Here is a 13,725-nt window from a genome sequence, read left to right as displayed (position 1 = left end):
TATCTTATGTGCCTTTTTGGACCATTTTTGGATGTTTGCAGGTAGCAAATTCTTCTTAATAGCTCCTAAACAATTAAGCCGATCAACTTTAAATTTGACATGCTCCATAATCACGCTTAGGGCCACGTTTGGGTGAAAATTTGTGAAGATCGGCCAACATATATGATGGGGGCGGGGCTTTAAATTATGTGTGTCAAATTTCCTTCGCCATGAGCGACAAAAACCTTAATAACTCCAATGTGCAAGCTTCAAAAAATCTGACACTTTACAGAAAATTAACTAGTTATGTTTTTAAAATACTTGGATGATTAGTTACACCTAGTTACAGACAAAAATGTCTGAAAGGACTGAAAATTTGCACAAATAGCATCGAAAGTTAGAGAAAATGGGTTTTCAAATTTTACGACTTTGTGATTAGGGGGGTGGTCTGTATGCCACCTCAAAGTCGGAGTTTGCCCAAATCAGCAAAACTTGCTGTAATTTAGCCCAGATGATCCTTCAAACGGCAGCCCTTTCCGACCCGTTTGACCGAGAGCTACGAAATTTTTTATGCATATGTAGGCCCTCAAGACCTACAAAAACATTAAAGAGTGCCATATGTTAGGATGTACAGAACCAGAGTTATCAATTATTGAATGTAGCATTTGGCCCGATTTTGCACATTTTTTGGTACCAAAACTCTTGACCCGATCAACTTCACATTTGGCGTGCCCCATTATCTGACATAGGGGAACACTTAGGCAAAATTTCGTGAAGATCGGCTATTATATATGATGAGGGTGGGGCTTCAAAATACGTGTTTCAAACTCAAATTTCGTTCGCCATGAGCAACAAAAACCCTAATAACTCCAATTTGCAAGCTTGAAAAAATCTGAAACTTTACAGGAATTTTACTAGTCATAGCTTTAAAATATCTGCATGGTTGAATATCAACTTAATGATAGCGCCACCTAGTCACAGACAAAAATGTCAATTTTTAAACTTTCATGTGTTGTGCTAAGCCTGTAAAAGTAAATGAACTGAAATTTTGCCCGAATAGCATCAAGACTGTGATAAAGGGGGTGGTCTCTACACCACCTCAAAGTCAGAGTTTTCCCAAATCAGCAAAACTTGCTGTAATTGAACCCAGATGATCCTTCAAATGGCAGCCCATTCCGACCTGTTTGACCGAGAGCTACGAAATTTTATGCACATGTAGGACACCTCAAGACCTACAAAAACATTATAGAGCGCCATGTGTTAAAATGTACAGAACCAGAGTTATCAATTGTTGAATGTAGCATTTGGCCCGATTTTCTACATTTTTCGGTACCGAAACCCTTGACCCGATCAACTTCAAATTTGGTGTGCCACATTATCTGAAATAGGGGCACAACTGGGCAAAGTTTCGTGAAGATTGGCTAACATATATGATGGAGGTGGGGCTTCATAAATTCAAACTTTACAGAAAGTTTACTCGTAATAGCTTTAAATTATATGCATGGTTAATTTTCAAATTAAATGTAGCGCCACCTATTTACAGACAAATATGTCATTTTTTAAACTTTTATGTAATGTGCTAAGGCAGTAAAAGGAAATGAACTGAAAATTTGTCCGAACAGCATCGAGACTTGGAGAATAAGGGTTTCTAAATTTTAAGACTTTGTGATAAAGGGGGTAGTCTGTGTGCCACCCCAAAGTGAGAGTTTGCTCAAATCAGCAAAACGTACTGTAATTGAACCCAGGTGAGAACAAAACGGCAGCCAGTTCTGACCCGTTTGACCTAGAGCTACGAATTTTTTTATGCATATGTAGGACCTCAAGACCTACAAAAACATTATAGAGCGCCATAAGTTAGGATGTACAGAACCAGAGTTATCAATTATTGAACGTAGCATTTGGCCCAATTTTCTACATTTTTCGGTACCGAAACCCTTGACCCAATCAACTTCACATTTGGCGTGCCCCATTATATGACATAGGGGCCCATTTGGACAAAATTTCGTGAAGATCGGCTTACATATATTATGGGGGCGGGCCTTCAAAATACAAGTTTCAAAGTCAAATTTTCTTCGCCATGAGCAACAAAAACCCTAATAACTCCAATGTGCAAGTTTTGAAAAATCTGAAACTTTACAGATAATTTACCAATCATAGCTTTAAAATATTTGCATGGTTAGTTTTCAAATTAATTATAGTTACAGAAAAAAAAATTCATTTTTTACATTTTCATGTAGTGTGCTAAGATAGTAAAAGTAAATGAACTGAAAATATGTACGAATAGCATCGAGACTTGGAAGATAAGGGTTTCCACATTTTACGACTTTGTGCAAAAGAGGGTGTTCTGTACGCCACCTCAAAATCAGAGTTTTCTCAAATCAGAAAAAATTGCTGTAACTGAACCCAGATGTTTCTAAAACTGCAGGCAGTTCCGACCTGTTTGACCTCGAACTACGAAATTTTTTTCACATATGTCGGACCTAAAGACCTACAAATATGTTATAGAGCACCATGTGTAAGGATGTACAGAACCAGAGTTATCAACTCTTGAATGTGCCATTTGGCCCGTTTTTGTACATTTCTCGGTACCGTAACCCTTGACCTGATCAACTTCACATTTGGCGTGCCTAATTATCTGACATAGGGGCACACCTGGGCAAAAATTCGTGAAGATCATCTAACATATATGATGAGGGCGGGGCTTCAAAATACTTGTTTCAAATTTATTTTGTCACCAGGGACAATGACCATAATATTTCAATTTTTGCACTGTGCTCATTATGTTTCAGCAGTTTAACTGGAAATTGGCCGGAATATTAGCGGGAACATTATGAATCTTAAGTTTTATTACTCTTCAAATTTGGGTGTGGCCTTTACATCGCCGGCCAGACTGGTAAAACATAATATAATTTGACCAAGATGATCTTCTCTAAATTTCATTTCATGGGAGTACAATGTGAAACTCACTTTTTTCTTCGTAGTGCTGGCGCCACCTGGTGGCAGCAAAAATTTACATTTTCATATATATGTACCTTGTTGAGCCTGTCAAAGTAATATCACTGATTTTTTTTTCTGACAGGCCTTCAGACACGCCTAATTTCCTCCACCAAATATTACGATGTTCTGGTAATGGCCGTGGCCTATGCAGCAGTTTTCCTTCGGGCGATTTACCGTAACTGTATATGTAGTTCGACCCCTATGATCTCATCATGTCACGGCTTCACACGTTGAATGAAAGTCAATTCCTACAGACATCAACGAGCATATATTCCATCGCTGTCGCTGCTCGTTCGTTTTGCAAAGAAAAGAAGTTAGCACGTGCGTCTCTTAATTCCGCACTGTTTGCTAGCTAACCTGCACCGGGTGTATATGAAGGGAAAGTTTCTGTCCATGCGTTTGATTGGATGAATAGTGTAAGTGAAACTTATCGTATCATTGGCTGGACACTTGTCACTGGCTGTCACGATGTAAAATGGTACAGAAAACAATATTATTGGTCTAATTAATCAGATAAGATTAGGTCTAATATTAGATATCACTTAATATGTTTATATCGCATTTTGTTTTATGCGCAGCATAGCTTTTCTTGTGCGCTGAGAACATGCGAGCAGTGCGCAATTGCTCACGCGCACAGCTTAGAGGGAACACTGTTTCTCGCATAGCTAAGGTTCATCTCCAAAAACCCCCATCAGAAGGTGGTCTTGGGCTGCCCGTTTTGAGGCATTATTATTGGGCCTGCAATGCTAGGGCCTTGGATTTCTGGTGCCAGAATGAGCATAGGGGTCAACAGCTGAGCTGACCTGAAATGGAAGTCTATTCTTTTGAAGCTTGTACTGGTGCGTCTTTATCGTTTGGCAAGATAGATGTTCCCTTGAACACATTCAATATATAATTTTGTCTTATAGAATTCCATGAGAATTTTAAAACAAATGAGAGGTTTGCCCCTTCTAGATTTCTCTGTGTATGTGCCTATATGCAAGAACCCGGCATTTAAAGCAGCCATATCAGATCCTGTGTTTAAACAATGGTCAAACAAAGGTATAGTCTCAGTCAACGATCTTTACATTAATAATGGGTTTGCATCATTCATGCAGTTGCAAACAAAGTTCAGTCTCCCAACAGGTCATTTCTTTCGCTACTTACAAATAAGACATTTTGTGAGCCATTCTTTTGTTCAGTTTGACATATTAACTACACAACATGCTTTTTATGAGCTTTTGAGAAAACATCTTACCTCCATGCATTTGGTTTCACGATTTGTCCATCTATATTTTCAAACCTACACCATCTGGTCAAGTCAATGAGGCCTGGTCAAGAGACACAGGTGTAGAAATATCAGCAGATTTGTGGAAGAGGGCTTTAGTGGGGATACAAGCTTGTTCAATAAATGCCAGGCTTCAGCTGATAGTTTAAAGGTGTACACCGCCTGCATTATTCCAAAACCAGATTGAATAGACTTTTCCCCTCAATCTCACCAATTTGTGACAAATGTAAAAGGTATGAAGGAACATTAGTGCATTTGTCTTTTTTTCTGTCCCTCGCTCAAAAGCGTTTTGGTCTGAGATTTTTCACTTATACAGTGTCATTTACAAGAAAAATAAAAACTGATGTCCTGACTGTGATACTTGGTTATTCAGACCATAATTTGTCATGTTAACATTTGGCTCAGCAAGCCATAATGTTCGGTATGATTGTTGCTCAGAGGATAATTTTGAGAGAATGTAAATCTACTACGCCACCTAACTTTTATAAATGGTTAAATGATATGACAGCATGTTTATATCTTGAAGAGATCCGGTATAGTATACATGATTCTCACAGTAAATTTACAGAAATATGGGGACCCTTTATCAACCACCTCAGGCAGAGCGGATCTCGACCAGCAACAACAAGGGACTAATCTGTGGACTCTGTCCATCTCATTCTGGATTGACATCCTGACTTTTTTTAAAAAAAATTTTATGGGTGCTTGCGGACTTAGTGTTTCGAACCTTACACATTATATGTATACGTGTTTGTGCTGACAGTGTTCTTTTTGTTTTTGTGTGTGTGTTGTTAAACTGAAAACTTGAACTTCAACGCTTAAAAAAAAACTAGATGGAAAAAAATGGTAAAAAAAAAAACCTGTATGCCATTCAACTAGGATATTTGACATCTCAAAGAAAATGTTGTTTACCTACAACTTACGTAATTGAACACTCGTGCCAAAACACATTCAAAGAGAGAATGTTTCACATACAACAATGTTCTGTAAGTGTTGACAATACATAACAGTAATTAGAGGGCATGCCTCATGGGACTGTCTCAAAAGTACAGGTCAACAAAAAAAAAAAAAGCCTCACCACTGAACGTCTCGCAGGCGACACACTCAGCCCTTACATACCAGCACTTTGTCACCTCAATGGTGGCTATTTTTTCAACAGCAAATGAAAAACAACAAACATTTGTTACTCCAAAATGATGAAATTTAGTGTCCAACACTCAGGTATTTTAGATTACACAACAATTGTGTTCCTGAAATGAGGAGCTTGCAAGAGACGTTTGTTTGACCAGGGAGGTGCAAAATTAATTGCTCATGGATTTTGATTCTGGTTTTTGTAAAGCAGTGATGTACGCTTAGTCCGTATTCGTTTGTGTAAAATGCATTCATGTTCTGGCAGTGTATAGCAATTTAAGGATGGGTCCAACGGGAAGCACGTTTAATTTGGGTTGATGTGGTTTTGGAAATCCTGTTCAACGGATCAGTATATGATTTTTTTTTTTTAATCAATCAATAAAGACTCGATTCTTTTTTCCAGCTAAATAAACAAATAAATAGCTGAGTGACAGGCATGTGACAATTTAACACCATAGTACCAGTATTCGCAATTAGCGCTTCCAGACTTGGTTTACACCACATTGAAAGTGGCCTCAACAAATAATTCAATGAATCTTTATGCGTCACAGTATACATGTCACATGTAAGTCTAACCCTAAGTACAACCCGTAATAAGAGTTCAAGAAGGTTATCTTTACCCGCGTGATTCAATGAGCTTGTGTATGTAAAAGATAACGGTTTCAAGTTTAATTCTAGTTCCTCTTCCTGTGACGTGAACCGTTAGAAATGACGGTTGAAGTTCCACGCGAAACATTACGGGTCAGGGCTGTACAAGAGATCGGCACCCATGAAATCACAACCGTTACCTTAAGATTCGCAGCTAACAAGCTAATGCCGGTTGGTATTCCACTAGACTCAAGGCATTTCTAAAAAGGCATACATTATCTCAACAGGCAACAAACAAACGTAGCATAACCCCAAAATGCCAAACGGTTGTATGATAACAATGCGCCACACGTACAAGCATACAACTAAAGAGGGCGCAGTTTGTAACATTCGAACACGTAGCCGTTGAATAGCTCAGGGGTTAGCTCCGGAATGGCCGTGCTCATGTTAACGACTAGCTTAATGCTAACGTTGCTACCCATAGTGATAGTCGGCTTACCCGTTGAATCAAGATTTTCAGAGTGTGCTTTCAATGAAAACGTCGGGAAAAATTCAGCGGCGTTCACATTTGGAACAAAAGGCTTTGCGTTCACATTTAAACTTTTGAAAGATGATTCAAGCTGTCCGTCCACTGTGGCCTCCACATCGTCCTCTTGTTCCCAAGAATCAGGGTCAGTCTCTCTCGGGTCCATCGTTGGTTTGAATTTTCACTCATGAGATTTTAGCTATGCTGTTCTTCGGCTACACGGCGTCAACCTAAATCCCGTTCATCGGGCCACACCTCTGAACAGTATAGAACGTCTAAAATCGAAGATTTATGTTTTTAGTCCGACCAAGAGAAATACTGCGGCCGGTTACTGTTACTGTCAGTGGAGACACTAAAGAGGATTTTGGACTCAGCACTCCCAGTCTGCGTGAGCTCGTGAGTTCCTTCAACCAGACATGCTGTCCGCAATGACACCTGGGATATGAAGTCTGCAAAGAGAAATAAACGGACATTTCGCGACTCGTGAAACTAGGACTACATCCCCCAATGACCCGTGATATGTCGAATAATTGATTATGTCCTTTTAATAATCGGGTTCTTTTTGTGTGAAATGATGTAGAAATAAGTTTGTTGTGTCACTTCAACCAGACGTCCAGCGACACGTGATACTTCATCAATCAACCTGACTTGTTTCAAGAGCATAAATACACATTGCATCTGCTAAGTTTTGCCGTTCCCTTCTACGTGTACATCTTACAAAACGTGCGTTCCTGTAAATACAAAAAAAAAAAAAAAAACAACTATAGTTTAACTGTACAGGGAATTTGGAAAGGAAGAGTTTCAATATCGTACAGTGGACCAAAAAAGACATTACAACAGGTTTTTTATTATATTTAAATAAATCAAGGTTCTTGATTAACCCATAAGATCTCAGACCCAATTTTCCTTGAAGGAAAATTATGTGCTATATAACACAGACCACGTGGACCACATAAAACACATTTATTTATTTTTTTTGTTTTGTTTTGTTTTTCTAAAATAAGAGTTTTTCATACCAAAGATCTGCATTGTTACGGATTTGTCACATTGGGCGTTAGTAGTAAATATGTTAATTTAACGGTAAGTAAACATGTTCATTCTTAGTGCTCAATAACATGAAAACTGCCTTTTTATTTGAATTTTAACAACATACATCAAAGCTCTGACTTTAATAACAAGATTTAACATAACATTATTCAGCTTTGCTTGGTGTAACAAAATAAATATTGGAATTGTATCAAAAATAAATAATTCTGCTTATTGTGGGGCTTTAACAAGCTACCATGGGTACAGACAACTGAACAACAAACATGTAAACATTAGTTGTGCAAATAAAGTGCTGAAGAAAAATAGAACCCTCATCATTAGCACCATGTCTGAAACATTTTCAAAGTTCATTCGTCTGAAAAGTATCGGACACGCCTTTTAACCTATGCCAAATCGTAAGACTTGAAACGGTTTTGTTCCTCAATGAAGCAAAGTCGCACATCAAATTTCTCACAGAGGGTGGTAGTTGTGTGGACTTTGCAGGGGGGGGGCTGACGGAGATACTTCCCTAAGTGATGGTCGGCCTCTTCGTGCCTGTGTAAGAATGAGGCCAGTGGCAACCTCTGCCCGGAAGCTCTTTTGTCGTTGTACATTTTTGACAGAGTAATTTACAATCACGGCAGTAAATCAACCATGCTTTAACCAGACCTAACATGATGGTGTGGCAGAACAAGTAGAGGTACCACCTGCGTGCCCTCATGTGGTACTTGCCCCTTGCAATGCATCCATCCAGGAGATCTACTCCTCCCATGAATGTATTGTACTCCCACACAATATGTGGCCTTCTGACCTCTAAACATTTGTCTGCTTCGCTCCAGTATCAGACATTATCTTGAGGCTCAACTCCACAGTAGGATGAGATCAAGGTAACAGATTTGCTGTCATACCACTTGACAAAGGCCAGCCATTCTTCTTTTTCCACCCTGGCGTCAACAGATCCTCTTCCTGTCTTGGCAAGACATTTCTCATCTTCAAGCTGATACCCAGCCAAGCGATTGCCAAGTAGAGCTCCCACAAAGTAGAGCTTTCGTTGAAGAAGGTTGAGCACCATCAGTGCTGAAGAAAAAAGAATTGGCGACAAACACTTTGTAATCCTGGTCTGAAGGAAGAGATTCACAAAGCTTGACTGCGACATCACCTCCCATGTCAAGTGAGGATTTTTTCCCTGTGCCACCTTCATAGACAGGAAAGAAAGGGTTCCTGAGGAAGAACAGCGACTACAAATTTTAAACCCCCAAAGATGGGGCTTGCCCTTCACATATATGAACTGAATTTAACAGATACTGCTAAATTAATTTGGTGGATTATTACCATTTGTGCTATTGTGACAAATAGGTCACATCAATCTCTTCATTCTGATTTTAGGGCTGAAAGCCCAATGTGACATATGTGACAGCAGTATTTCCCACTTTGGTTTGTTATTATTCAATAAATATGGTGAGACCAGGTTGGGTGCAAAATAGGACATGTCAACCAGGTTGGGTGTAAGATAGGACACGTTACCAAAGCATTGTAAGTGTCAAATGACTTTGAAATTATCTGTAAAATTGTCTGGTTCCTTGAAATCAGCATACCAGCAGTACCACCATTTTGGAGAGGCTACTTCCTGACAGTCACATGATTATCACATGATCTTAACACCGGATTGTTCCGCATGTGGCGCTTAGGGTTTTAATGAGTTTAAGTCAGACATAAAGCTTTATATCAAAGAGACTGAGGCATTCAAAGTGTTTGTGACTCTGGCGTCACCGTGGGTTCTGGGACTGAAAATTTAGTGGCAGAAATATACATTCTTATCTGACAGGTGATCATAAAAAAATTAGTTTAAGCTACATAATCTAAAAAATATGTTTCTGGTGCAATAATGTCAATTGTTTCTTAATTTATGTTCTTGAGTGTGACTTTATCCAATAATCACATTTTCTTTGAAATAAATTGAACATTGGAAAGCTGACAAGGCATATAAAAATACTGCATATAAAAATATTTAATAAGGCCTGCAAGGCCTTATTAAATGTATCTTGACATTTAATTGTACCTTGACAAATCAACCTCGACCAATTAATACAAGCTTCACATACATCTGCAAAAAAACTACCCTTAACCCAGTGAAAAAAATATTGAAGTAATTTTTTTAAAAAAGCAAAACATAATAAAATACAATTCTTAATGACTACATAATTTTTCTAATTGGTATAATTTGCAAATGCAAACTACATTAAAATGTTGTGCAGCTTTCTCCCAGATGACGTTTTCCAGGATTGGCGACATAAAAGTTACATGTCATTTGAAATTTAAGATTACAAGTTTTCCCTCCGAATGTTGGTCAGAATATCAAATGGTATGCTTAGAAAGAGATTCCACCACATTGCCACCACACCTGCTCAAAGTGCAGAGTTCCGAGCAGGAAAGACACAGGCTGTGAACTAGCAAGCATCCTACTAACCCAATACTGGCTACGCAATTTCTTTACTTTCTCCAAAGCTCAGCGAGGTCATTGACACCATTATGATGGTGCTGCAGGTAGACCTTACGGGAGGTGAAGGCATGGCAGAGAATGCTGGTAAAGTGAATTCAAGTTTTTATTTGATTTGGTACATTTCTCAAAATTAGGACGGAGATCAAAATGACTTTCAATCTTCACATTAGTGTGCCACTTGTGCATATAAAAAAAAACAGTTATTTAATTTCCCACATCCATGCAACTGATTCTGTTGAATTAACTGGCGTAGAATATTGGATGTGTTGAATTACATACCCTGTATTCTGGCATTTGTAAATTGAATAAGTCTTTACATTGTGCAAGAAGGCACGCAGCACTGTCTTCGGTGACTGAGTCCCATTATACTCTAACACACAAAATGCCTTTTCTTTTGAAGTGAATAGCATTTCTTAACCTGAAAAGATAGAACTGCCAAACGTTACACACAAAAACATGAAACGTTTCTACACAAGTTGTGAAAATTTGAGGTAATTCCAACGAAAATTAAATTGTCAAAATCATTGGGCTATGAAATGGGGTCAAACATTTTGGAACTCTTGTAGAGTACTTGTCAAAACTTTGGAAACACCCCATCCATTTCAGTTTTTTTTTCTTTTAAAAACTTTCATGAATTGAATTGTTGATCAATACATATCTACATAATCAAAAATATCAATGTAATTAATTTGCTAAACAAACAAAATAAAACAATGTTGTATAGTTTAGACGAGCAAGAAAAAAAATGCTGTAATTTTTTTTTGATGTGTTATTGTTAAGACCGTTTCAATCTGAAGGTTTTTCCAATCCATTGGTACTGTATGTATGTATGTATGTGCCTATAGTATTATTATTATAAAGCATTATTTGGAATTTGTGTCATATAAATTTGCATCCAGTAAAGTTGAATAGATGATATTTAGCTGTACTGTATAACATGGATGTGGATGAAGGTGGATGATGTAAAATATTCAGGGTCAAAAATCCTGGGCAATGGAGAGTGTGGAGAAGAAGTGAAGAAGCATATGCAGGGAGGCTGGAACAGGAGAAAAGTTTCAGGTGTGATGTGTGACAGGTGTGCAAGACTATGGTGAGACCAGTGATGCCTCTTGGCTCGAGACAAGGCTATTGAAGAAAACACAGGAGTTAGACTGGGATGTAGCAGAGATGACAATTCTGAGGTGCTCTTTGGGAGTGACCTGGATGGGTAGAGTCAGGAATGAATACATCAGAGGGACATCACGTTAGAGGTTTTCAGATATGAATACATCAGAGGGACGTCACGTTATAGGTTTTGAAGATAAAAGTCAAAAATTCCAGACCGAAATGGTTCAGACATGTCCGGAGGAGAGATCGTAAATATATAAGGTAGAAGGATACTTGCTGAGTTTTGAATTGCCAGACAGGCGGGCCAAGAGGAATACCATAGAGGTGGTGTATTGATGTTGTGAAAGAGGACATGGAGATAGTTGGTGTGAGAGAAAAGAATGCAGGAGACAGGCTTAGGTAGTGGCAGTTGATACTGAAGGGAAAAGCCAAAAGGAGAAGCGGTAGATTTTTGTCAGTATCGTGCAAGCAAAGGTGTCTCACATAATTCACATATTCTATGCCATTAACATCTTTTCCACTATCAAGGCTTTAGGACCCTGGAATCTTTCACAGAGAACAGAGAATAGACACCTTCACTTTTTCTTCAATTCACTTCTTGTGCAATTAATGCTTGTCTCAATCGGCCAAAAATAAGCAATTGCACCAATGACAACACATTTCATTAGAATGTGTTCTTTTCATGCATACTGTTTGTAATGCAATACCTGTCTATTCACAATGGTGTTTATTTATACTTTTCCATTCAGTGGTGGTGTAATGTGAGGGGAATATTTCTTTTAAGGTAGTTCTTTGCTGGAAGTGGCCAGGAAGAGAGAAGTCTGCACTTCCCTGCTCAAGTTGCTCCCCCTGTGAACTGACCCCGGATAAAACTGTAGCAAATGGAGGGATGGATGGTTCTTTGTTTATGTGTCTTGTGATTGACTTGTAACCATTCTAGGCTGTACGATGCCTCTCCTCCTAAGTTGAGTGGGGCATTACTTGCTCAACGTTAGCTCATCACATCCCTGAACTAGAGAAGAGGGTGGGCGGATGCACGGATGGACCGACAGATGGGTTTGATGAGCGGGTGGGTGGGAAGGATGGGTGGCCTATCATGATGGATCAAAACTGTAAATACAAAGTAAAATGCCACCATTGGTAGAATTCAAAGTGATTACAAAAGAGCATCACAGTGTTACAATATCTGCTGACATCATTCATTATTAACCTTATTTACGCTTTCATAACAGTTTAATGCAAAATTTGAGTATAACACGTCACGTTAGTCGCTTAGGCTGGTACCATTATGGGGATGGCTGACCCTCTTGGCCTTCAAGCTTCCTCTCTTCCAAGCATGCATTGGCCTTCACCTGGTCATGATGACCGTGCTGACAAGAATCCTGAATTTTATCAGGAATACGTTGACATGCAAACTCCTCCTCTGGTACACTTATAGAGGCGGAATGGCGAATGCTGGTTAACTGCTTATCTTGTCCTATTGAGCTGGACTGATTTAAGGAGTCAGTGGCTGTGTCCAAGCGCCGAAACAACTTCTGACCTGTGTTGGAAATTTATAGAGAACAAGAGTTCCTGTGACGCATTACGAAATCACTGAAATGTATCAAGACTCCTGCTTCACAAGTGCAAGTGATCTTTTTTCTCAAATACATTACTAAGCACCGTTTACAGAAGTCACACAACTGTAATGCTACCTTGCAGTCTCTCTGATGAAAAGGTAGAAGTGTATTTCAAGGGAGGTCTTCCTGACTGAGATTTAGTAGAGTATGTCATCTCTGTGGAGTCCAAGGAACCTATGAATAATAAGTCATGAAATTAACATATAATGAAAAGCTATATCTGAACTGTCCTTTCCACTACACAACAGGATATTTAAAGATGTAATGCTCCACAAGAGTAATGTTCAATTTGCCTTCGCTGCAGCCATGGTGTAGTTTGTGAACAGCGAACCCATGCTGTAATGCGGTTCACTTATGCTATTTCATGGCTTTATATCAAAAGGATCCACTCCCTCTCTGTACAGCAATGCTAAATTCCCATTTGCAAATGTTCTCCACAAAACGCAGTGTTGACAAAACGCTCTGCACTGGCCATGTTGTGTGTCATGCCTGAGTGCTCAATTTGTTCTGTCTGTGTGGTATAGAAGGACCTTAGGTCTCCTTGTTTGGGGGAGGCAGAGTCATTGGCTGCAAACCTGTACCGCATCTGCCTTATTTTAAGTGCAGCCAGGATGGGAGGACGCCACCGAATTATCACGCTAGGGGACATTTCTCTGGGCAGCCTGTTCTATTCTATCAGTAGTCTCATTCCATTTTCCTTATTTGCTACTTTGTTTACTGTTTCGAGTTTTTCTACTGCTGCATTTCTTTTGGTACTTCGTATTTGTGATATCTGACGGCGTCCTCCCTGTAGCTCCGTCTCCTTCGTCCGAAGTGAGTGTATTTGTGTTATTAATCCAAGAGTCACGCAGCTTAACAGACAAAGGCATCTGACGACATACCCAGAAGGAATAAACGAGGTGACTGTAAACCACACATGCCACAGGCACTCCTAAAAGTGACATTTACCAATGGGGGCAGGTGGTGTAAATCACTCCTGCCCTCA

The 13,725-nt window shown here is 39.1% G+C and overlaps 1 protein-coding gene across 4 annotated transcripts in view; it reads right to left on the bottom strand.

Annotated features, from left to right (window-relative positions):
- pdxdc1 (pyridoxal-dependent decarboxylase domain containing 1) overlaps positions 1-13,725 on the bottom strand; it is a 158,437-nt gene that overhangs the window by 61,730 nt on the left and 82,982 nt on the right. The window contains exons 22-24 of one of the 4 annotated variants that reach the window (XM_088436401.1): positions 12,816-12,914; positions 12,406-12,661; positions 10,100-12,231 (exon numbers count right to left, since the gene is read on the bottom strand). The exons of 1 other annotated variant lie outside the window; for it this stretch is intronic. In XM_088436401.1, coding sequence (XP_088292527.1) covers positions 12,408-12,661; positions 12,816-12,914 — 353 coding nt within the window. In that variant the 3' untranslated portion in view covers positions 10,100-12,231; positions 12,406-12,407. Of the gene's footprint in view, positions 1-10,099; positions 12,662-12,815; positions 12,915-13,725 lie in introns of those variants that run through there. 2 more of the 4 variants (XM_088436402.1, XR_015868126.1) reach the window with 2 other exon arrangements.

Source organism: Hippichthys cyanospilos, chromosome 16, assembly GCF_059441005.1.
Source record: "Hippichthys cyanospilos isolate Australia breed blue-spotted pipefish chromosome 16, RoL_Hcya_1.0, whole genome shotgun sequence".
Taxonomy (NCBI): Eukaryota; Metazoa; Chordata; class Actinopteri; order Syngnathiformes; family Syngnathidae; genus Hippichthys; species Hippichthys cyanospilos.
Note: the sequence above shows the minus strand (reverse complement) of the source record. Positions and strands in the feature narration are given on the sequence as shown.